We start from the raw sequence: 27,057 nt of genomic DNA on the forward strand, positions 1-27,057 counted from the left end.
TCATTGTATCTGTGAAATTTTTATCTTTCGCCAGTTTACGAATCTGTGGTCCATCAAATATGCCTTCTTTAATTTTTGCATCTGATAATGAGGGAAATTTAGAGGATAAATATTGGAAGCATAGGCTACTTTTATCTAATGCCTTGACATACTCTTTCATCAATGCTAATTTGATGTGCAAAGGTGGAAGTAGAATTTTTTCGCGGTCAATAAGACTTACATTCAAGACATTTTTGGATCCTAGTTGTAGTTGTTTCCTTTCTGGCCAGTTCACCGTATCCCAATGTTTATCCTGTGTCCTGCTAATCCATTCGCATAGGAAACAGGAAAATTTTGTATAGCCTTTTTGTTGTCCCAGCAACAATCCAATGATCTTCAAATCACCGCAAATTTGCCACCCATGCTCATGATATTTAATCTTTTCAAGCACCAACTTTAAGGTCTTGTATGTTTCAGACATTTTTGTGGAGTGTGCAAGGGGTACGGATGCCAGAACATTTGTATTATAAAGCAAAATAGCCTTTAAACTTCTTTTGGAAGAGTCAATAAAAAAAAAAGAAAAAGAAAACACCGCCAGTTACTAGGATCATACTCTTTCTCTCCCAATTGATGTAGAAAATTTGAAATATCCGTACAAAATACAAGTTCATCTTCTTGAGTGTAATACTTTCGGAATTCTTTGTCACAATTTTGGTACCAGGAAAATGTAACACCGTATGCCAACATATTATTTTCGCACAATCTTGAACCAAGTAATTCACATTTTTCTTTGGTTAGCTCTAAGTCCCTTATCTGATCATTCAATTCAGATTGCGTGAATTTGTTTGAAGGTGTGTCATATTGATGTGGCTCGAAATCTGTTTCTTCGTCAGATTGCAATGCAAACAGTAACAAATCGAATCACATAATTGTATTCTAAAAAACGTTACGCGAGAACATCTCTCAACATTATATCTTACGAATTCATGCAGATACTAAAACACTGAATTACGTCAAAACTACACGTGATAGGAAAAAAATAGCATCATTTTCGGAATCAGGGCAGCGATTTCCATAAGAATTACATATTTTCTATTTTACCGCAAAATCATGTTGGCTAGTGTAATCAGAAAGAATGCTTTCCCAAACTACACATCTCAGGCTGACTGGCCTGTAGTTTCCTGCTTTATGTTTGTCACCCTTTCCCTTGTACACTGGGGTTGCTATTGCACCTCTCCATTCATTTGGTATAACTCCTTCATGCAAACAGTAATCAAATAAGTATTTCAGATATGGCACTATATTCCAACCCATAGCCATTAATTTATCCACCAGAAATCTTATCAACCCCAGCTGCCTTTCTAGCTTTCAACTCTTGTATCTCTTTATAAATGTTTTTATTTATTTTTATTTATTATCATAGGTAAATTTCAGTATTTTGTCATTATTAGTTGCCTCCTCTATCAGGAGATTATATTCAACTACCTTTACATATTGCTCACTGAATACTTCTGCCTTCTGTAAGTACTCGCATATACACTCCCCTTGTTGAGTAATGATCCCAGGAATGTCCTTCCTGGAACCTGTTTCTACTTTAAAGTATCTAAAGCTGTCCTTCCATTGCTCCCTAAAATTCATGGGGCTCCCAATTATGTTTGCTATCATGTTATCCTTAGCTGATTTTTTCCCCCCACTAAATTCAATTTTGTATTGAGTTCCTTCAGTCTCTCCTTACTCCCGCAACAATTCCTGACACATTTTCTTGAATCAACTGATCCAAGCATGTGATGGACAGGAACACATTGCGGGTATCTATTTCTAAACTACCCTCACAATCCATTTTATAACTATTTTGCTAACAGTGAATCTAATGTTTACAAACAGCTAATCCTTATGTCAACACAACTTGCTCACATGTGGCTGTACTCTGCTTGCTTCCTCAGATTGAGTGTGGCATGGTATCGAGTTCTAATGAAATTACCAAGACCCACTGTGGTAGATCTTCATTACTCACATGTCGTTTTGCTCTGCTTGCTTCCTCAAAGCGAGATTACGATCTTGCATACATTAATTTTTTATGTTCTAGATGATTGAGTGGCATAATACAAACTTGTTTCTTCTAGAAATAACAGCTCTCATGACACCATATGAAAGTTTCTTTGGATATGTGGTAATGATCGTTGCTTCTTGCCACCTTTGTTCAGCATTCAACATTCTTTTTGTACTGATTACTGACAATCACATTAATATATTTTACGGGACATGCAGTTGCACGGCAACTGATTTGTATCACTGGATTCTAGAGTTTCCAACTCTTGATTGGAACTCACAATAGAACTCACATCACCATGTGTGGATGCAGAATTGCATTCATGGTCGGTATCAATTGGATTTACTTTCGTTGTTTTCCTCATGTACCTTGAGAGTTCCTCCTCAATTTGGTCTCCTTTATAATTATTTTCAGTCAGTTCTATGATGTATTTGCACATTTTCTTCTCTTTTCTGTTTATATTTTTTGTAGAAGGGAAATTTTTGCATGGAAATAACTCAACATGAAATCAACAATATTAACAGGATTTCAGATCTCTCTCTCACAGTTAAAGGAACACATTACGGGTGTCTATTTCTAAACTACCCTCACAATCCATATTATAACTATTTTGCTAACAGTGAATCTAATGTTTACAAACAGCTAATCTTTATTTCACCACAACTTGCTCACATGTGGCTGTACTCTGCATGCTTCCTCAGGGTGAGTGTGGCATGGTTGATCTCTTAGCTCCTCTCTGTCCAACCCATCATGACCTTGAGGTAATCAATCACGGGCATCCAGTTTAGCCAGTGGATTGAAGTGTTATTTGCCTGTAAATTAAATGGGCTGTTTGTTGCTAAATTTCAGGGCTTTGCAGTTTAAAACAGCAGCTAATTTGTTTGAATACAGCCTTCTCATGGTACATTGCTTCTGCAACTGAAATTTTTTGGCATGGGATGTTTGATAGTTCCCTTGTAAGATCCATACCATACCTCATTTATTCTACCATGCATACATTAAAATGTGTTATAATTACGAATTCTTTACTAGATGCTACCTTAATCTGAAATGTTTTCTATGTTTTTATTGCTTGATTTTTTATTTTCAGAGATCTGAGGCCAGCAAATATTCTGTTAGGGGATAATGGTCATATTTTGCTCACGTACACATGCCGTTGGGTTGGAGTAGACTCCGTGGCAAACACAGAGGCTATAAAATTGTTGTATGCTGCTCCTGAGGTATCGACCATCTTTGATTTGACTCCAGCTGCTGATTGGTGGAGTTTTGGAGCATTACTGTTCGAATTGGCTGCTGGAATGGTTTGTATTTTTCTTTAAGTTATGAATGATGGATGAAGGCCTACCTCTGCTGTAAATCCACTATTGGCAATAAATTGAGACTTTCAGATTTCTTCTATTTTTTACTAAATGTGCTGCTATTTCTGTGAATGATTAAAAAAGAAGTTATATTTTCAAAATTATCTATTCACAAAATTTAGATTTAAAGAGGTAATCCATTAACTTTACAGGAGATAGTATACCATAATTTAACTCTCAAATACAAAAATTGCCATTAATGTTAGACCCTTCCCTTTGCAGTTTGTTCTTCTGTATGTAATGAGGTTATTGTTGGAGAGGGACATTTTGCACAGGATAGTGTAATCATTTTTTGACACATTGCTGCAAACATTCTGCAACCAACACTCACTGCTTTCAAAGGAGTAGTATCTCTGAACTGGCTTTCTGAACCACATTTAGTCTTTAGTTACAGTCCTTTTGTTCACAAAAGCCTGATACTCTGTCTTTTGCTGATCTACCCCCTTTAAGGGAGGCATCTTCCATAGTTCAGAAAAATGTCATATATCAACACCTAAGAATGAAAACCATGTATATCCAACTAGCAATTACCCGCGACTTCGCTCGCGTGGATTTCGTAATTTGATCAAAGTAATCGTTCCTCGGACATTAAATGAAAATTACTAAAGTATAAAAACTCACCCGAAAATTGAGTTTCATTTACCCCAGAAATTCTTTGTAAACTATATTTGTGGTATTACTTTTCGGGGCTAAGACACGCACATGCGACATAGAACTGTTCATGTGAGAAACAGTCTCAAGTTGAAAAAATAAATACATGTTTTTTTAAATTTTTAAAGGAGATTCCAAATACTTATTCCCACATCTGTAACATCTTCAGTTTTTGAGATATACATAAAAAGAATTCAACTCCTTGATCAGTCCTTCCCCCACCCCCATCTAAGTGTATATTCCAAAAACAAAAATACAGGTTTCTTTATTTTTAAAGGAGATTCCAAATACAAATTTTCACATCTGTAACATCTTCATTTTTTAAGTTATAAGTATTCTCATAAAAATAATTCAACTATTTTTCCTTCTTCCCCCCCACCCCCTACAGTTAAGTGCCTTTTTCGAAAACAAAAGGTACATGTTCCTGTGTTTTTAAAGGACTTTCCAAATACCAAGTTTCTTGTCCCTAACATGTTAAGTTTTTGTCATGTAATGTAGATATACCGGTACTCATTTCAAAAATTCACCCGCTTTTCCAATTCCTTTCAGCCCTTTAACAGGATTTTCCGAAAACAATAAGATACGTGTTTCATTATTTTTGAAGGAGATTCCAAATACCATTTTGCATGTCTGTACCTCTGTAACACCTTCAGTTTTTGAGATAAATGTATATTCATAAAAATAATTCAACTTCTTCTTCTTCTTCTCAACCTGCTCCCACCTTAAGTGGACTTCAAAATACAAACTTACACGTCTGTAATAGCTTCAGTTTTTAAGGTAAAGTATCCTCATAAACATATTTCAACTCCTTATTTACTCATTTTCAACCCCACACCCCTTTTGTCAATTTTCCAAAAACAACAAATGCATGTTTCTTTATTTTTAAAGGAGATTCCAAATACCAATTTTAACATCTGTAACATCTTCATTTCTTGAAATATAAGTATCATCATAAACGTCATTCAGCTCCTATTTCATGCCTCCCCCCCTCTTACCCATTAAGCTGATTCCCCCTTCCCCAAAAGTGCGTGTTTCTTTATTTTTAAAGGAGATTCCAAATACCAATTTCCACGTCTGTAACCTTCAGTTTTGAGATGTAAGTTTCTCCAAAAAAAGAATTCAACTTTTTTCGCTTCCTTTCACACTCCCCACTTAGGTGAATATTCGAAAAATGAACAGTACCCGTTTCTTTAAAAGAGCGGCCAGATACGAATATCATGACTGTAACATCTTTGGTTTTTTTAGATATATGTATACTCGTAAAAGGAATTCATCTACGTTTTCATACCCCCCCACACCCTACCAAGTTGATCCCCCCCAAAATGCAAGTATCTTTATTTTTAAACAAGATTCCAAATACCATTTTTCCCGCTTGTAACATCTTTAGATTTTTTTGTATATATATTCATACAAATAATTCAACTAATTTTTCAATTCTTTCACCTCCCCCTCGTTGACGGTTTTTCCGAAAACAAAAGAATACGTGTTTCCTTATTTTTAAAGGAAATCCCAAATACCAATTTTCACGCCTGCACATCTTAAGTTTTTGAGATATACTGTATATATGCTAATTTTAAAAATTCTCCCTCTTTTTCAGTTCCCCTTAAGTGGATATTCTGAAAAAAATATTTATGTTTCTTTACATTTACAGGAAATTCCAAATACCAGTTTTCAAATCTGTAATATGTTTCTTGTCTGAGATAATTTGCAGATATTGTCTTTTTAAAAATTCATCCCATTTGTCACTCCTGTTCACCCCCTATTCATCGGATTATCCAAAAACACAAAAATACATTTTCTTTATTTTCAAAGGGGATTACAAATATCAAATTTCATGTCCGTAACATCTTCAGTTTTTGAGATATAAGTCTCCTCATAAAAGGTGTTCAACCCCTTTTCCCCCATTTTTCACCCCTCTTAATGGGATTTTCCTAAAACAAAAAATACATGTTTCTTTATTTTTAAAAGAGATTCCAAATACCAATTTTTACGTATGTAAACTTTTAAGTTTTTGAGATGCAGATATCCTCATTTTAAGAATTCACCCCCCTTTTCACCCCTTAGCACTAGAATATCAAAAAATCCTCCCTTAGTGAGCACCTACACTCTAATATAAATGTATCCTCTAAATTTCATTGTCATATTTAAGTACACCATCAGCTGATTTCATCTGACCTACCAATGCCTATTGAACATCAATTCTTCCTTTTGCCAGGTCTGTTTCTTCGAGCTGAAAGTTACAGAACTGGGAGTGCAGAATATCAGTTTCTTTATGCAAATGTTCCGTGTCACTAGTCAAAATGTTCGGACACTTGTTAATGAAAAATCGAAGGCTAGAAAATGATGCCTTACTTATATCAGAAATATTTGCAACTTCTGCATTAATTAAAACTTCATATTTGAATGGAAATTTGTGTACCATGTAGTCACACGATGAAGAGAAACACTTTCTAACAGACTTAAAGAATATGCACTTTTCCTTGGACTTCAAGGTGTTCACTAAAACAAACACAGAGTTCCCTATCATCAGATCACAATCATCCCTTTGATTTGCTGGAGTATGATAATCTACATCAAGGAGAGAGGAGGATATTTAAATAACGTCTGGTTTCACAAACCTTGCCATCACATTATTCAGTAGTTCCTCCAAACCTCAATAACTTGATGTGCGGCATACTTGACTGAAGAGCTACGTTTGGATGGAGAAACTCGGAACTAAATTTTTGCTGACAGACTCTCTAAGGTGATGCTTGCTATTTTATCAATTCTACATAGCAATGCAGAATGTGAAAGAATTTTTAGCAGAGTCACAAAGACAAAAACATAGTTCAGATCCTTGCTGTCTGAACAAACTTTTTAACTTTGCAAGACAAGTGCTTGGAGCAAAAATTTAGTTTCTGAAGAGGGCTAAGTCAAATAGAATTGTTGATGTATTGAATTATAAATGAATTTGTACATGTTCTGCCATCAGTGATGTGTCGCAGTACATCGCGATTCGCTGTGAAATTTCTCCTGATTTTTCACTTTTGAAAGTTGGCATGTCTGGGTGGATGATGTAGTTCGGTACAAAAGTCAGTACATAGGAGAGATGTTCAATCACTTTTAGCAGAGAAAGGGATGCAAAGTTAACAGACAAGGTAGAAATAAAAGCTTTTATTGGTTAACTCCATCTGGCAGGTGCACTGAGAGGCAGTAAGCATGGACTAGAGGAATTGTAGGGTATAGACGGTGATGGTGTTGAGAAGTTTAGACTTGTGATGCCATTGTGGTGTTTCACATTCCTGATCGGGTGTTGATATAGAAATTTGGGAATATGAAAAGAAACACATACAATAAAACCTTGATAATTTGAAGTGTTAGGGACTCAAAAACTGAACTTTGAATTATGTGATTTTGAATTAGCCATCAATCCTGAATCTCCAATATTCTCTCGTTTATCGCTTATTGTTGTTTGTCTTATTATTATTATTTACCGGTAATCAGCTTACTGTCCAGGGTTGGTTTTTTCCTCGGACTCGGCGAGGGAGCCCACCTTTACTGCCTCAAGAGCAGTGTCCTGGAGTGCGAGACATTTAGTCGGGAATACAACCGGGATGGAGGACCAGTACCTCGCCCAGGCAGCCTCACCTGCTATACCGAACAGGAGCCTTGTGGGGGTTTGGAAGATTGGAAGGGAATAGGCAAGGGAGAGGGAAGAATGTGGCCATGGCCTTAAGTTAGGTACCATACCAGTATTTGCCTGGAGAAGAGGTGGGAAACGTTGGAAAACCACTTCGAGGATGGTTGAGGTGGGAATTGAACCCTCTCTACTCAGTTGACCTCCCGAGGCTGAGTGGACCTCGTTCCAATCCTCGTACCACTTTTAAAATTTCCTGGCACATCCGGGAATCGAACCTGGGCCTCCAGGGGTGGCATCTAACCACTGCACCACAGAGGTGGACTGATCGCGTAATAATGTAACAAAATTATGCTAACCCAATAACAAACAACAGGAGTAAAAAAAAAGAAAAATGAAACAGTTGCATGATGCAGTATAAATAATCCCGTTTTCACAGTACGATCAATAACAAATAAATGCAATAAAGAGATTAAGTTTGTTTCCATATGCCACTGCTGTTTACATGTGTCACGAGTCTGAAAATATGGTCAAGAGTGGTAATAATTGAGGAAAAATTTGTAACCGTGTATATGAGATCAAAATCAGAACACCTTGAAGATTTCTGCAATTCCCATTTCAAGCGCATTTACAGTAGTTGTGTTATTTTCATAAAATAATAAAAATTTACTCGCGGGGAAAACTTAGATAATCCAGTATATATATAGAAACATGTTCGCTAGCAATGTTAGGAATCATTCAGTTTAGCACCGTTCAAATCTTGATCTCGTATCTAAACTCTCGTGCACTCTGAGGCCAGCTCTATCAGTAGCAGGCAGCTGTTTAACTTGGTAACAGAGTATGTAACGCAGTTATGAATTACACTAAAAATCCCTTTCAGTTGCTGTTGTTAATAATAATGTTTGTTGTTTAAAGGAGCCTAACAGCTAGGTCATTGGCCCTCTTTCAGTTGCTTCCATTCATCATCATCATCATTATTTGTTACACTCACATCTTGTGCATTTCTAGGGCTAATTCCTCATTTTACAAAAACGTTCCTGATGACTGAAGAAGAAATAGCATTCCGTACGATAGCAATTCAGCGAATGATATTCTGTCTTATTTCTTTTGATGATATATTTTTTGAGATTTCTACGGAAACTGCACCTGAAGTTTCCTGTACCTTTAAAAAAAAACAGAAATGATGCCTTGGTCACCGAGTGAGTTGGCTGTGTGATTAGGGGTGCGCAGCTGTGAGCTTGTATTCAGGAGATAGTGGGTTTGAACCCCACCGTCAGCAGCCCTGAAGATGGTTTTTTGTGGTTTCCCATTTTCACAGTGGCAAATGCTGGGGCTGTACCTTAATTAAAGCCACGGTCGCTTTCTTTCCACTCCTAGCCTTTTCCTACCATCGTCGCCACAAGACGTAAAATACGAAGTAAAGACAATTATAAAATAGATGCCTCGGTCAAGAGGCTGGAGATAGATGGCTGTATTTGTGGGCAGATACAAACGGCACGCATTGTTTGAAGTCAGGTTGTATTTATATGCAGCACACTGGTCTGACAGAAGAAGAATCTTATTATTTTTGATGGCCATCTTCCAAACCAATCAGGCCATCTTCCAAACAGATCAGGCCAGTCTTCAAAGAATTTGCCTGTCATTCAGGCATTTTTTGATGCCCTGTAAGTGCACGGAAGATGCTGTATGTTTTTGAAACACTGCAGATTTCATATTTTCCAGTCACTAGTAGAGTTAATGTTTCGCTTCCATTAGAATTACAACGTGATACGATATTAACACATTAGAGATGCCACTCGTAGAAACTACGTGCGTGCTATTTTATTCTTGCTGACGGAGCTTGGAGAATCTACGGGTACGCTTTCACTGTAGCTGAAAAATAGTAGCTGCCGTTTCAGCAAGCTATGACTTCACTAGGATACTGTTGAATGCTTTTGAAAATCCACAGCCTGTTTCCAGTCATTCGACCGGGTCAGGAATGGAATGAATGAAGCCTCCATCTAGTGCGAGGATAGGAATTGTGCCGGCTGTTGAAGCCTGTTGCACTCCTCTGGGGCAACGATTTATGAATGACTGATGAAATGAAATGATAATGGAGTGTGTTCCTGGAATGAAATATGACAGGAAAAAGCAGAGTACGCAGAGAAAAACCGGTCCCGCTTCTCTTTGTCCAGCACAAATCTCATGATGAGAGCCTAGCGTGCCACCGCCTGAGCTACGGAGGCTTGTTGAATGCTTCTATAAGCATAAAATGTACTAGTTATGAGCATAAGTCAGAAGCTCTTCTTTCAAGGCATTGATAACACAGCCACGTTCCGACATCACCTGGGGCTGCGTCGTCATTGACTCTCAGCTGTGAAATGAGCAGGAAAGTACGTATGGTATATGCGACAGGAAGAGTGTGTGTTCGAGAGGTAGGCTTGTTTGTAAAATTCTTGTGAATATTTAGCATGTCTAATTCAAGTGTGTGAAATTTTGACAATGAAACCATAATGGATGGTCTTATGGAAGAAATGAGTTCTGAAAATGAGGATGAGGATAACAATTACACACTAAGTAACATGATGATTCTGGCGCTTCAGGCAAGTAAATGTTGATAATGAGCTAATTTCAAATTTGTGATAAGTGTAACGTAGTTATATACCGTTTCCTGAAGTGGGTTCTCCAATACTGTTTTATACCGCTTCCTAAAAATGTGGGTGTTTCCCGTGTACCTGCGGCAACTCGATGCAACCCCATCGTCAAACAACGAACAGTGGGAAAGCAAATTACAGGTTGTAAACAAAGATACCAGTGCCAATTGACCAACTAGGTTAGAATCTGTATTAGTGTGTTTCAGTAGATGTGTCCACAATATTAGACAGATTTTGAAATATTAACTGAACTTGCATCCATAGCTGCGTCAGATTTTTTTTCGTTTGAAAAACTTATCTTTATAAATTTATATTTAAAAATTGCTGCACTATTATGATAGTTAAAACTCATTCTCATGTAGCAGAAAGTGTGATCTTTCTAAATATTCCCAAAGTTGTTATAATCATGGCTTACCCTAGCATTGAAAAAATTTCAAAAACCATTAAAAATCCTGCGATTTCAGGAGGGTAGCATATTCAGATATGGTCGTCTCCAATGTGTTAATCCTACCTTTAGATGGCTTCCCACCATAACACATATCCCTTCTGAAGGTGAATGTCCTATGTTCTTCATTGAGGAATAATGCAGTTTTGTCCACGTTGAAAATGTCCTTCGCTGCACACAATTTTATGATATGCGCTACAATTTCTCGCCATCTGCTTTATTAAAAGATTCCACTTGTCCACACATGGTTTGCCATGTTATGTTATGCCGGTCTTTAAATCTCTAGAGCCATCCATTTGAACACTGAAATTCTAGCCCTAGCCTCAACGCCAACTCATTTGCTTTAGTTTTAGAAACTGCCATCAAGTAGAATGTTGTAATTACGGACATGGCTAAACCACTTCCACAGATCGTCCTCCAAATCGGAACTCTTGGCACCTCAAGTCTTCATTGTAAATCTCTGTTCTTGTATTGATTGTGCTTCAGTACTCTCCTGATATTTTAAATACGGGAAATGTGTGGAGAGTGGAATGCCGAAATCCTTCGGAAATCTGTTTTACTCTTTTGTCCCTTAAGTTTTAGTGTTTCACTGAGTGTCTTGGAAGAATACTGTCTTTTGGCCATTTTTAACACAAAGTTAAACAATAAAAAATAAAATAATAATTATAAACTGACACTGAATTGTATACAGTATCTCCCTTGGAAATTTATTTACTTTTAAAATTTGAACAAAGTGACAAATCAGCATGCACTTTTTTTGTAACAACTCTAATTTCTTCTTCATGCTATATAGAATGAGCATGCATGAACTTCACTCGCAGCTTACTTTTACTCACTCTTCGGGAACAGTCTTTGCTTGATAAAAACACAATATGGACCAAAGTAGCAGAATGAAAATGAAAATCTACAGCCTGTTTCCAGTCATTTGACTGGGTCAGGAATGGAATGAATGCAGCTCCCATCTAGTGGCGAAGATAGGAATTGTGCCGGCTGCTGAAGCTTGTCGCACTCCTCTGGGGCAATGATTAATGACTGACAGATGAAATGAAGTGATATTGGAGAGTGTTGCTGGAATGAAGGATGGCAGGGAAAATCAGAGTACCCGGAGTGAAACCTGTCTCGCTTCCACTTTGTCAAGCACAAATCTCACATGGAGTGATTGGGATTTGAACTACGGAACCCAGTGATGAGAGGCCGGAGTGCTGCCGCCAGGCAGATTACAGTGCAGTATTGACAGAAGCAAAGGAATCTCTTGCTTGTGGCGCTGACAGTCATACAATTCATGTCAGATGGGAGGGTTCACTATTATGACAATTATTAGTTAGAAAACAGTGGTTTATCAAAAATTTTGAATTTGAAAAACACCTGTTTCCACCTACAGGACCGAAGCAATACTTCGAATTACGACTTACCAGTTTTTTGAATTATGCAATTCAAATTGGATATAAAAATATATCATGCATCCTGGGGACTTGAATTAGATGTTTTTTGAATCAGCAGAGTTCGAATTCACGAGGTTTTACTTTGTTACCATGAACAAAATTACAGGTCAATATAGGAAGAAGGAGCGACAGAAAGAGGAGATTAGGACAAAAATAAATTCACAACAGAACAAGGACTGTCTCCACTTCTTCATACACTGCAGTCTTCAAATAGATGAACTGTCCTTCATCAGTCCTCATTCTATATTCTTTTCCTCTCATTCCCTGGCAAGTTCATTTCTGCTTTTCCAGCTTTATCAGCAGGCAGTACATTAGTGCTCATTGAGGGACGAGCCAGGCTTGCTCAATCCAGTAGTATTTGAAGGGGCTCACCAGCCCTGTGTCAGTAGATTTACTACCACCTAAAAATAACTCCCATGGGACAAAATTTGTGCTCTTCAGCATCTGTGAAAAATCATAAAAAAGAGTAGTTTGTGGGATGTAAAAACCAATGTTGTTGTTGTTATTATTATTATTATTATTATTATTATTATTATTATTATTATTATTATTATTATTATTATTATAATGTTATTTGTTTTACGTCCCACTAACCACTCTTTTACGGTTTTCGGAGATGCCGAGGTGCCAGAATTTTGTATTTACGTGCCAGTAAATCTACTGACACGAGGCTGACGTATTTGAGCACCTTCAAATACCACCGGACTGAGCCAGGATCGAACCTGCCAAGTTGGATTCAGAAGGCCAGCGCCTTAACCGTCTCAGCCACTCAACCCGGCTATTATTATTATTATTATTATTATTATTATTATTATTATTGTTGTTGTTATTGTTATTACCATCGCCATTGTCATCATTATTATTGGGAAACCAGATTCCTCTTTGGTAAGATATCAGTGTCGTCATCAACCTCATCCTCCTTTCCCCTTATCTAGCTCCTGCTTTGGGGCATTTATGGCACTTCTCCATCTTTCTCTCTCCTTTCACCATTCCTCTTCCATCATTTTGTCCCAGTCCATGTTTCTTCTTTTTGCACTCCTCTTTATTGAATTGATCCAGCTTGTTCTAGATCTTTCTCTCTCTCTCTCTCTCTCTCTCTCTCTCTCCTTCCCTCAAACATCATCTCCATCATCTGTTTTGGTATTCTTTTCTCCTGCGTCCTCTTGACATGCTCAAACCATCTTAGTTTACTCCTGCCAAATCTTTCATTTAGGTTTTCCATTCCGACCTCTTTTCTCACATCTTCATTTCTCAATCTGTCTTCCCTTGTCTTTCCTATCATACTTCATAGGTATTTCATTTCACTGGCTTGAATTCTACTCTACTTCGTACTTGTCATTGTCCAGGTCTCGGCTGTATAAGTCAATATGGGTGCATAATATATTTTGTACACTATCTGTTTACACTTCATCCTTATTCCAGACAAGGTTTTCTTACACTCTGGTAGAACGCACCCTCCTGCTAATCTCCATGTCTAGCCTTGTATTCTACATCTCCCTAGGTATTTGAAACTGTCAACAGTTTCAAGACTTTTCCATTCTTGCCATGCTTTCTTGTTTTCTTTTACTGCTTCTCTCACCTTCTAATTTCACTGCGGTGCCTCCTTTTCTTTCGCTCGTCGATGATCTACTACAGGCACTCTCTGCTCCACCTACAAATGCCTTTTTGAGGTTGGACAATTCATCTTCCACATGTCCTACTTTAGTAACTGGAACTTTTTGTTGCAGTCTCTTCAGAAATTCTTCCTGTACATTCTTATCTTTCAGTTTCCACACTTTTATTTTACTTCTCTTATCTCCTCCCGAGGACATGCAGCTCTCTCTGTATGAGCGGTAGGTTAGAGAATCTGAAAAGGGAGATGGATAGGCTAAAGTTAGATGTAGTTGGCATAAGTGAAGTACGTTGGCAGGAAGAACAAGATTTTTGGTCAGGCGACTACCGAATTATCAACACAAAATCAAACAGAGGAAATGCAGGAGTTGATTTAATAATGAATAAGAAAATAGGGCAGCGGGTAAGCTACTACGACCAGCATAGTGAAAGAATTATTGTCGTCAAGATAGACACCAAACCAATGCCCACCACAATTGTGCAGGTCTATATGCCTACTAGTTCAGCGGATGATGAAGAAATCGAAAGAATATATGAGGAGATAGAAGATGTAATACAATATGTAAAAGGTGACGAGAATCTAATTGTGATGGGAGACTGGAATGCAGTGGTAGGCCAAGGAAGAGAAGGTAGTACAGTAGGAGAATTTGGATTGGGACGAAGGAACGAAAGAGGAAGTCGTCTGGTTGAATTCTGCACTGATCATAATTTAGTCCTTGCCAATACTTGGTTCAAACACCACAAACGACGGCTGTATACGTGGACGAGACCTGGAGACACTGGAAGGTATCAAATAGACTTCATTATGATTACGCAGAGATTCAGAAACCAGGTGTTGGATTGCAAAACTTTCCCAGGAGCAGACGTGGACTCTGACCACAACTTGTTGGTCATGAAATGCCATTTGAAGTTGAAGAAATTGAAGAAGGGAAAGAATGCAAAAAGATGGGATCTAGACAAGTTGAAAGAAAAGAATGTGAGGGATTGTTTCAAGGAACATGTTGCACAAGGACTAAATGAAAAGGCTGAAGGAAACACTATAGAGGAAGAGTGGAGAGTCATGAAAAATGAAGTCAGTAGGGCTGCTGAAGAAATGTTAGGAAGGAAGAAAAGATCAACTAAGAATCAGTGGATAACTCAGGAGATACTAGACCTGATTGATGAACGACGAAAATACAAGAATGCTAGAAATGAAGAGGGCAGAAAAGAATACAGGCGATTAAAGAATGAAGTGGATAGAAAGTGCAAGGCAGCTAAGGAAGAATGGCTGAAGGAGAAATGCAAGGATGTCGAAGGCTGTACGGTCCTGGGAAAGGTAGATGCTGCATACAGGAAAATCAAGGAAACCTTTGGAGAAAGGAAATCTAGGTGTATGAATATTAAGAGCTCAGATGGAAAACCACTTCTAGGGAAAGAAGACAAAGCAGAAAGATGGCAGGAGCATATCCAACAGTTGTATCAAGGTAAAGATGTAGATAATTTGGTTCTGGAACATGAAGAGGCTGTTGATGCTGATGAAAAGGGAGACCCAGTTTTGAGGTCAGAGTTTGACAGAGCTGTGAGTGACCTCAATAGGAACAAGGCACCTGGAATTGATGACATTCCCTCTGAATTACTGACTGCCTTAGGAGAAACCAGCATGGCAAGGTTATTTCATTTAGTGTGCAAGATGTATGAGACAGGAGAAGTCCCATCCGATTTTCAGCAGAATGTTGTTATACCTATTCCCAAGAAAGCCGGTGCTGACAGGTGTGAAAACTACTGCACCATTAGTTTAGTATCTCATGCCTGCAAAATTTTAACATGTATTATTTACAGAAGAATGGAAAAACAAGTTGAAGCTGAGTTGGGAGAAGATCAATTTGGCTTCAGAAGAAATGTAGGAACACGTGAAGCTATCCTGACTTTACGTCTGATCTTAGAGGATCGAATCAAGAAGGACAAGCCCACGTACATGGCATTCGTAGATCTAGAAAAGGCATTCGATAATGTTGATTGGACCAAGCTATTTATGATTCTGAAGATGATAGGGATCAGATACCGAGAACGAAGAATTATCTACAATCTGTATAAAAATCAGTCTGCAGTGATAAGAATCGAGGGCTTTGAAAAAGAAGCAGCAATCCAGAAAGGAATGAGGCAAGGCTGCAGTTTGTCCCCTCTCCTTTTCAATGTTTACATGGAACAGGCAGTAAAGGAAATCAAAGAGAAATTTGGAAAGGGAATCACAGTCCAAGGAGAGGAAATCAAAACCTTGAGATTTGCCGATGATATTGTTATTTTATCTGAGACTGCAGAAGATCTCGAGAAGTTGCTGAATGGTATGGATGAAGTCTTGGGTAAGGAGTACAAGATGAAAATAAATAAGTCCAAAACAAAAGTAATGGAGTGCAGTCGAACGAAGGCAGGTGATGCAGGAAATATTAGGTTAGGAAATGAAGTCTTAAAGGAAGTAGATGAATATTGTTAATTGGGTAGTAAAATAACTAACGATGGCAGAAGTAAGGAGGACATAAAATGCAGACTAGCACAAGCAAGGAAGAGCTTTCTTAAGAAAAGAAATTTGCTCACTTCAAACATTGATATCGGAATTAGAAAGATGTTTTTGAAGACTTTTGTGTGGAGCGTGGCATTGTATGGAAGTGAAACATGGACGATAACTGGCTCAGAAAGAAAGAGAATAGAAGCTTTTGAAATGTGGTGTTACAGAAGAATGCTGAAGGTGAGATGGATAGATCGAATCACGAATGAAGAGATACTGAATCGAATTGGTGAGAGAAGATCGATTTGGCTAAATTTGACGAGAAGAAGAGAGAATGATAGGACACATCTTAAGACACCCAGGACTTGTTCAGTTGGTTTTTGAAGGAAGTGTAGGGGGTAAGAACGGTAGGGGTAGACCAAGATATGAATATGACAAGCAGATTAGAGCAGATGTAGGATGCAGTAGTTACGTAGAAATGAAAAGGTTAGCACAGGATAGGGTGTCATGGAGAGCTGCATCAAACCAGTCTATGGACTGATGACTCAAACAACAACAACATCTCCTTTAATTTTACTTTTTGCCCCCCACTCTCATTTTTACTATCGCAGCTCTTTATGACCTCCATTGAATGCTTCTCCTATAACCGAGTGAGTTGGCCTTATGGTTAGGGTCGCGTAGTTGTGAGCTTGCATTTAGGAGATAGTGGGTTCAAACCCCACTGTCGGCAGCCGTGAAGATGGTTTTCCGTAGTTTCCCATTCTCACACCAGGCAAATGCTGGGGCTGTATCTTAATTAAGGCTATGCCACTTCCTTCCCACTTCTTGGCCTTCCCTATTCCATCGTTGCCATAAGACCTATGTGTGTCGGTGCGATGTAAAACAAATTATTAAAAAGAAAAAAAAAAAAAGATTCTCCTACATCCATCAACTGTCTGCAGTTTGTCAAGTAATCAATTAGGCCTACTGATTTTATTCTTTTGGCACCCCAGCCATATCTTGAAATTTTCGTGCTATTTTCTGTTCTAAATCCATGTGTTGCGCACAATCATTCCATTCTTCTCACAAAACTAGTTTCTCTCCTTTTCATTCCTTTTCCCATATCCTTAGGGTCAAATTCCTTCTTCCGTTCCTTGTCTTTCTTTTCCCATTTCTGCAATTAAGTCTCCCATTATGATCATTTCCACATCAGTTATCTCCGTTTCTTGTTTCACCAGGAATTCCTCAATGTCCTCCTCTATGTTTCCTTTCTCTTTTATGAAAAGTCCTCCACACGTTGTTCCTCATTTTCAGTCTAATTTTCATTATCCTGTTGTTGATGTACTCTACCACATCCACATACTCCTCCAGCTGTTTTGAAATTATCAGGCCCATTCCATTTTTCTTCTCTCTGCCACTGCTCCAGTATAGTGTATATCTTTAGCTCATTCTCTTCTTTCCTTTCCCCTTCTGTTTAACTTCTCGAATTCTCCATCTTTTCTATACCCTCTTTCTTCATAAAATCTACTACTTTTTGGCCCATCAGGCCCACTCCATTTTTTGTCTCTCCGCCACTGCTCCAGTATAGCGTGTATCCTTTCCTCATTCTCTTCTTTACTTTCCCCTTCCATTTAACTTCTCTCAACCCCATCTTTTCTATACCCTAATTCTCCACAAAATCCACCCCTTCTTTGGCCCATCAGTGTACCATGTATATTGTCTGTGGGCTAGATCAACTTTGATACTCTCACTGAACTGTCTCAGTCTCAAGCTTGGTTTAGACAGTATGAAAATGACTGAGGTATGAACAATGCTAACAATGCCACTTGATCTACAACAAGTCCCTGTTCTGAGTGGTGTGAAAGTATTGCTCATAGGATCAGTTGGGGTATGAATTTTCGTGGGCTTGGCAGGCTGTTATGAAACAGCATGAACTGCATTAGTGAGGAAAGCAACAGAAACCTACCTCATCCTCATTCCCCTAGTATGCCTCTTTTTGGAGCTCAGGCTGGCTGTGACAGCTGACAATGGATCTGTTGGGGATTGAACCAGCTTCTGGGCTGAAGACTCGACATCCACATATGGCATAATTGTTTAAATTACATGGCTTGGTTTGCTCTCTTGATGATGATAGTATGGGTGGCTGTTGAGGTGGGAGTTATTTTTAAATGTGTCTGTATCAAGTGGAAGAAGTTCTGGAACTGGAGCAATGCTGGCTGGAGCACTCATTGTTTGAACAAGATCAGGAGACTGACATACTTTGTCTCACTTTGCCTGAGGTGTAACTGTCCTCGTTCTCCTCCATGAACTTGACCACTGAGTAAATTGGGCACTTGGTTAGAGTTGTGTGTCTGTGAGTTTCGATTAGGGAGATGGTGGGTTTGAATCCTATCGTCGGCAGCCCTGAAAATCGTTTTCCGTGGTTTCTCATTTTCACACCAGACAAATTCTAGGGTTGTACCTTAATTAAGGCTGCTGCTGCTACCTTCCCAATCTACCTTTCCCATATAGACATATAGTCTCTACTCCCTAATATTTAAATTAGTTGTGTAACTGACTTAACTGTTCTATCCATCTTAGTAGTACTTAAACGAACAGTGTAATTGCTGCTGTGCAATCCTAGTTGACTAATACAGTGTGTGAATGCACATTGTAACTGCAAAGAGGAAATGATCTTCTGGGCTTGTAGGTCATTTCATCAAAAACTGCACTTAGCATTCTTAGGAAGTCTGCTCTTTCCAAAGGTCAGAATTAGAAACGTTGGGAGCTACTGACTCAATTTGACCATGGCTCACAAGTCCAGAAGATAATTTCTTCTTTATTCATCGGGACACCATCTGGGAGAACCTAAGCTGTTATAACTGTACAGAGTCTAACATTGAAAGTTAGGTACAAAATGATATTAGAGGATGACTTGAAATATAACATTCTGTCATTTCTAATGGTGAGGTGAAGAATCATGATGCAAAGTGAAACCTGGAGAAAATAATGTAGTTGAAATTAATTACTGTTCTCGCAGCACTGTTATGCATTCAAGCGGTATTAACTTTAAAAATTGTATTCTTTTTTATGTACCTTTTTGTTCTCTTTGTTTACTTTATAAGGTGTGATAGCTTATTGATATTGTCACTAGCTTGTCACCAAGATAAGCACAGTTTGAATCTCAGCTAATGCATGTAGATTTTAAATATGAACAGTCATATCCTTAGGGTTCAATTTCCATGTAAAACACGAGGTCTCGTGGCTATGACCACGGTATCAACAGTTGAGTAAAACTACAAGTTTCTCGTGTTTGTTTACTTTATCAGTGTAGGCTGCTTGAAAATCAAGAGTGCCACTTTAAAAAAAAATCTGTAATATAATTTATATTCTAATTTTCAGTCTCTGCTATCCTGTCATCCTGGTGGAATACAAAGCCATACTATTTTGAACATTCCCGATTATGTGTCTGAAGAAGCCCAATCTTTAATTAGAGAGGTAGGTATTTTGAGATGATTTGTCTACTTTTATCAATTGAAGAAGAAAGATTCAAAATACTTCTTAGGTGCTTATATGCATGATTTGAAATTTAAAAACCTTATAATGTACGGTTGAAACTCATATCTCACTGTCTAGTGCAACACAGATAGAATGAAAGCTTATAAGACATCTCAGAGCAAAGCTAAGCATTCCAGGATAAATCTCAGAAAAGTTGTAGATGGTTTCATATATATGAATAGCTTAATACAGTAATCATGATTGGATATTTTCAGACAGCCAAGAAATACTGAAGGCTTTATCAAATTCTAAAGTGACTTTAATCCAAAGAATGACTCAATGTGCTTTCAAACCTCAGTGAACATAACAATGTAAATTCAATATGAATCCCTGGTCACAAAGGCTTTGAGCGAAATGATAAAGATGATGCACTGCTCAACAAGTATCAGCATCATGCTTTTCTACACCAGAATGCTTCTTGGAATATTGAAGTATGTGATCAAGGAACACACTTTATGAAGACTGGAAAGCAACCACAGGCATGAAAGATGGGAAATTACTTGTCAAAGAAACATGTTAGAATACAATAAAAATTAACATTGGTCTGCATTTACGGCTGTCACCCAGGTGGCAGATTTCATATCAGTTGTTTATGTAGTCTTTTCTTTAATGATTTCAAAAAACTCAGAAATTTATTGAATATTTCCCTTGATAAATTATTCCAATCCATAATTCCTCTTTCTATAAATGAATATTTGCCCCAATTTGTCCTCTGAAATTTCAACTTTTTTTCTATATTATGATAATTCCTACCTTTAAGTGCACCACTCAAGTTTGTCTTCTAATATCATTCCACACCATCTATCCACTGACAGCTCAGAACATATAGCTTAGTTGGGCAGCTTGTCCCCTTACTTCCAAGTCTTCCCAGAACAAAGTTACAATATTTCTTTATCACTAATTCTTTGTCAGAAATCACCCAGAACAAATCATGCTGCTTTCCCTTGGATCTTTTCCACTTCTCATATCAAGTAATCCTGGTGTGGGTCCCAATACACTAGAACATCTTATTGAGGTTTAACTAGAGACTTATACGTCTTCTTCTTAACATCCTTACTTCTTCTTCTTCTTCTTCTTCTTCTTCTTCTTCTTCTTCTTCTTCATCTTCTTCTTCTTCTTCGTCTTCTTCATCTTCATCTTCTTCTTCTTCTTCTTCTATTTCCATTTTCTGGGTCAGGTTATGAATCGGGGACCTCCACAGTTTTCTATCTCTCCACCACTCCCTTCTTTCCTCCAATATTTCTTTTACTTGAACTACCCCATGTGGGTGGGGGATGCAGACAAAGAATACTCCCACGGTATCCCCAGCCTGTTGTAAGAGGCAACTAAAAGGGGCATCCTAGGCCCGGAAATGTCTGACGACGCAAATAGCCGGAGTGTAGATGACAATATAATTTATATCCTACAAGTTATTCTTGCTGCTGCTGAGGAGTCCATTTCATCTTTTTCTGGGACTCCTTGACAAAAACTCATTCCTTGGTGGAATGAAGGAATTGCAGCAGCAATAAAGGAATGATGTCACACTCATAAACTACCTAATAAATAAATAAATAAATAAATAAATAAATAAATAAATAAATAAATAAATAAATAAATAAATAAATAAATAAATAAATAAATAAATGAATGAATAAATGAATAAATGAATGAATAAATAAATGAATGAATGAATAAATAAATAATAAAATAAATAAATAAATAAATAAATAAATAAATAGTGTGCAGAGGAAAGCAGCAAGATTTGTAACATTCAGGAGAAAGAGTAGTGTATCAGAAATGTTAAAGGAACTTGGGTGGGAAACTTTAAGTAAGAGAAGGGAGAAAACTAGACTTATAGGATTATATAGAGCCTATACAAGAGAAGAAGCACGGGGAGATATCCGTGAGAGGCTTCAGTTGGAAAATAATTATATCGGCAGGACAGACCACAAGTATAAAATTAGAAGGAATTTTTGCAGAAGCGTTTGGGGTAAATTTTAATTCATTGGGAAGGGTGTGAAGGAGTGGAACAGTTTACCAGGGGTAGTGTTTGATCCTTTTCCAAAATCTGTACAGATATTCAAGAAGAGAATAAACAGCAACAGAGAAAATAAATGAAGTGTTAGAGAGCATTCGACCAATGCAGGTTATTGTAAATAAAAAAAATGTGTGTGAATAAATTAATTCCATCCCCTGGTCTAAGGAGTTTGGACAGCCAAAGTAGGGGACTGCCTGTAGGGGTGAAGTACTGTGGGGACTTTGAGGGCCCTGGGACCTCTACGGTAGCTGTGAAGGCCCTTCAGGAACTCTGAAAAGTGATGGCAAAAGGGGCTCTGGTTAAGACGCAGCAGGTCGTTATGCTACTTAGGTTCCAGAATGGGTAAAAAAAAATAAAATAAAAAAATAAAAAAATAAATAAATGCTATGTAAAGTTTAATCTTATACCAGTTATATAGTATCATTTGAAGTAATTCCACATACTGTATATCAGTTGACTATATTTGTAAGTAGTACAAGAGATATTATAAGTAGAATTTTGTAAACAATATAAATTTATTAAGGATGAGCTGTGTGTTTAATAGAAAAAACTTGTTAGCGTAAATTGAATAATATTGTATTATAGGAAAATTTTCTTCTCTTGTTAATTTAATACTTAGTGCTTGACAATAATGTATTTAGTATACCATTTGCCACTGAGGTAGACACCTCATTTGCAAATAAAGAGATTTTGATTTGATTTGATCATAGGAGCCTACTGTTGCCAACTTGGTAGCATTTAAAAAACTTTGCGCTATGGCAAGAATTCTTACTCAACAGAGTAAAATAGCTTCAGGGGACAGATATGTGTTGTTCATGATATCACATACATCATCATCTCAAGTGTGGACTAAACTTTGCCATATTTTGGGAGTACAAGGACCATACCCGGGAGTTTCCATTCCAGGCAGTATCATCACCAATCCACCCACGGTTGCTAACCATCTAGCAAGTCATTTTGCAAATGGATCTGGTTCTGGGAATTATCATCCTGACTTCCTGGCTCTGAAGTGGGAGGCAGATCATCATAACCTTAGTTTTGCCACTCAAGTTTCAGAGGAGTATAATGTGCCCTTTACAGAGTGTGAACTCCGCAGCACGTTGGCTCTTTGCAAGGACACAGCTCCTTGACCAGACATTGTCCATAACCAGATTTTGAAACACCTCAGAGAATTTTTTAAAACTTATTATTATAATTAAATCATATACAGTCATATCAGCACACTAAATGTTACTACAAAACTGGTTTTTGGACTCTAAGGTCCATCATCAGTGTTGAAATTATTTTGAAAACATATGATTTTACATGAAGAGCCTCCGTGGCTTAGACGGCAGCGCGTCGGCCTCTCACTGCTGGATACCGTGGTTCAAATCCCGGTCACTCCATGTGAGATTTGTGTTGGACAAAGCGGAGGCGGGACAGGTTTTTCTCCGGGTACTCCGGTTTTCCCTGTCATCATTCATTCCAGCAACACTCTCAATTCTCATTTCATTGCATCTATCTGTCATTAATAAATCACTTTGGGAGTGGCGACCCCATCGTACTAATAGCCTATATCTGCTTCATTCATTCCATCCCTGACCTGGTCAATGACTGGAAAACAGGTTGTAGGTTTTCATTTTCATTTTCATGATTTTACATGAATGTGTTATGTTTTCAAAGTAATTTCAACACTGATGATGGACCTTGGAGTCCAAAAACCAGTTTTGTAGTAATTTTTAGTGTGCTGACACGACTGTATATGATTTAATTATTATAATAAGTACTACCATTAGCACTGTTAATAAGATGGCTTTGATATTTTATAATGATCAGTGAGGATAGCCCAATATATCTTCTACCGGGCTGAGTGGCTCAGACAGTTGAGGCGCTGGCCTTCTGACCCCAACTTGGCAGGTGGTATTTGAAGGTGCTCATATACGTCAGCCTCGTGTCAGTAGATTTACTGGCATGTAAAAGAACTCTTGTGGGACTCAATTTTGGCACCTCTGCATCTCTGAAAACCATAAACGTAGTTAGTGGGATGTAAAGCCAATAACATTATTTATTATTATTATTATTATTATTATTATTATTATTATTATTATTATTATTATTATTATTATTATTATTATTTCTTCATGGGGTGGTCAACAGAATGTGGATAGAGGGAGAGTTTTTGTCACAGTGGTAAAACAGAATAATAATTCCTCTCCTCAAGCCTGAGAAAGATCCTAAGTACGCAGGAAGTTACAGACCTATTTGTCTCACTAACTGTCTGTGTAAACTATTTGAGAGGATGTTGAATCGCCGACTTGTGTGGAATTTGGAGAAGAGAGGACTTCTGTCCAAGTACCACTGTGGTGTACGAGCTGCCCGTTGCACCACTGACCACTTTGTACGCCTGGAGAGTTCTATCCAGGACGCATTTCTCTGGAAACAGCATTTGGTGGCTATTTTCTTTGACTTAGTAAAGGCCGATGACACCACATGGCGATATGGCTTCCAGTCCTGCATCAGTGGAAATTCCAAGTTACTTTTCCAGTTTTTCTTGCCAATTTTTTGTCCCTCCGTCTATTCTGTGTCTCAGTAGCGAGCGCATATTTGCAATATCATGTTCAGAAAATTGAGTTCCACAGGGATAGGTTTTCACTCTCACTCTGTTTGCAATTGCCATAAACGGTATTGTTGCTGCTGCTGGTTCAGCAGTAATACCATCACTATATGTAGACGATTTTGCTCTGCATTTTAGCTCACAAACTATGGCAGTCACAATGTGACAATTGCAACGAGGTATTAGGAGAGTGGAAAAGTGTACATCAGAACATGGCTTTTGGTTTTCAAGTGTGAAGACCTCTGTTGTTTACTTCTGCTTTATTTAATGGGGGTCACTCTTCCTGTTGTTGACACATACCAATTTCTTGGGTTCCTTTTCAATAGTAAATTATCATGGGAGCCATATGTGCATCAGTCTAAAGTTAAATTTGCCAAGAAATTGCATATTTTGAAGTTTCTTACTGGCTGTGCGTGTGGGGTAAACCGCACTGTGCTCCTATGATTTTATAGGGAGATATTTTTTCCAGGTTAGACTACAGCAATACAACATGTGGATCGGCAAGGCAAAGCGTCCTCTTGAAACTGAATAGCATCCACCACAGTGGAGTTAGATTAGCAACAGGAACATTCCGTACAAGCCCCATTGCTAGCCTGAGCGCTGAGTCTGGTGTGCTGCCTCTATATCTGAGGTGCCTACAAATGCTACTGTCCTATGCTGCAAATTTGTGACAGATGCCACTCCACCCAAGGTACCCCTGCCTATTCCACAATGGAAACCATCAGCTGTACGCTGCTTTTCTGCAAGCAATGCAGCCGGTTGGTATATACTTGGATAGCAGTCGCAGATTGTTCGATGTATCTTCAGTTCCTTACTTTGTCAGATGACCAAATAAGGTACCTCTGTGGTTAACATATTCATGGCCGATGATGACGTGCGTTAGGATTCCACTTCCACTTAGTGCAAATGACGACACACCTGCATCACACTCTGCGCCAAATATTAAAGCTCATATTTCTGCTAGTACCTATGAAAACAAACAGATCTCTTATCTGTGCATTGTTAAGCTGTTATTAAACATATGCTCCAACTGGGCATTGGGCTAATAATTACAATTCGGCATAATTTTCTGAAATATCAACAGAGAATAGAGAGGTTGTGGGGCCTTGTCAGGGGAAGAAACCACTGTCTTGTAGGCTCTCAAAATCTGTTACATTGCCTACAGGAACACATTTTGCCAGTAAATGTGTGGCTAAGGAGAATGGGTGTAGATTGTGGAAGCCGTGCAGACAGGGAGTGCATGCTCTACTGTGGAGAGTGTCCTGGACTGCGTGACTTGTATCTTGAGCAATATTTCATGGAATTCCAAAAAGGACAGAAGTAATTAACTCCAAACAAAGCCATTCTACCTGTGTTTGTTGTAGCACACTATTAGAGGCTACTGCATTGACTAGGTCCATTGTACAGAGATTGTTCACACAGCAGTAACACTCATTTTACCATTCAGCATTTTTGCCAGAAGTGTTCAAAAACGTATTTATCTGTCGTAGGAAAGTTACTGAATATCTGTGACCGAACAAATCATCCTTGCCCTGATTTCACTTCATTACCTGCATATGCTGCATCAAACGGCACTGCAGGCAAAAAGCTCATCGGTAGTGCCACTACATACCATGTGCGTCAAGGCTCCTGTGCACAGAAATAGTACTGAAATAATTCAAATGATAATCTAAGATCAATGAGGACACAGACATAAACTCCGTTCAGCAAAAAAGTATTACGTACTGCAGTAATGTTTACCCCACTGATCTCTATACCTGGATGGCTGGTAGCTTGGGTAGCAGTAAGCCGAATAGAAGATGACTGGCGTCGTAAGATGGCAACGAGCGCATGGTGCAATAGACCACGAGGAGCGCGCTTGCTTTGTTTATGCTTAGTTCAGTGACGCCAGGCCTCTTGATTGTAGTTTCACGAGTGTTCTGTGCTGTGTTATTGCAAAGTAAATAGTAGTGTATTTTACGAATTTAGGTTCGTTGCCTTGTAGTATGCTTGTGAATTACAAGATTAAATTTAAATATGTATGTGTTTATCTGAAATATGAATGAAGAAACATTCTACGGGGTATTAACATACCGCAGTATTCAGCTTATGGATGTACAAACAGAACCGATCAGCAGAAGGAGACATCATTTCATCGGGGAGTTTTAATAATAATGTTATTTGCTTTACGTCCCACTAACTACTTTTTTAAGGTCTTCGGAGACGCCGAGGTGCCGGAATTTAGTCCCGCAGGAGTTCTTTTACGTGCCTGTAAATCTACCGACACGGGGCTGTCGTATTTGAGCACCTTCAAATACCACCGGACTGAGCCAGGATCGAACCTGCCAAGTTGGGGTTAGAAGGCCAGCGCCTTAACCGTCTGAGCCACTCAGCCCGGCTCGGGGAGTTTTATACTGTACATAAGAATCTTCCTAGGGTAGTGTTTTGAGTTTTAGGTTTATTGTATCTTATTTCGCATATTCCGGGAGCAAAATGGCAATTAATTTTTGTAGGTTTCCTTTCTCGAGACCCGAACGTCTAAGATCATCGATTAGGAGTATCAGGCGGGAGAATTGGGAGCCTTCTAAAACAGCTGTTCTCTGCTCGGATCACTTAGAGGAAGACTGTTTTGATAGAAATGGACAAACTGTACACCTTAGAAGTGATGTACAGCCAACTGTTTTC

The 27,057-nt window shown here is 38.3% G+C and overlaps 1 protein-coding gene across 1 annotated transcript in view; it reads left to right on the plus strand.

Annotated features, from left to right (window-relative positions):
- The window catches only part of LOC136863940 (ribosomal protein S6 kinase delta-1), a 336,430-nt gene that overhangs the window by 276,423 nt on the left and 32,950 nt on the right, over window positions 1-27,057 (plus strand). Inside the window, exons 12-13 of the mRNA XM_067140388.2 lie at window positions 3,120-3,330; window positions 19,628-19,723. Coding sequence (XP_066996489.2) covers window positions 3,120-3,330; window positions 19,628-19,723 — 307 coding nt within the window. The remainder of the gene's footprint in view (window positions 1-3,119; window positions 3,331-19,627; window positions 19,724-27,057) is intronic.

Source organism: Anabrus simplex, chromosome 2, assembly GCF_040414725.1.
Source record: "Anabrus simplex isolate iqAnaSimp1 chromosome 2, ASM4041472v1, whole genome shotgun sequence".
In the NCBI taxonomy this organism is placed as follows: Eukaryota; Metazoa; Arthropoda; class Insecta; order Orthoptera; family Tettigoniidae; genus Anabrus; species Anabrus simplex.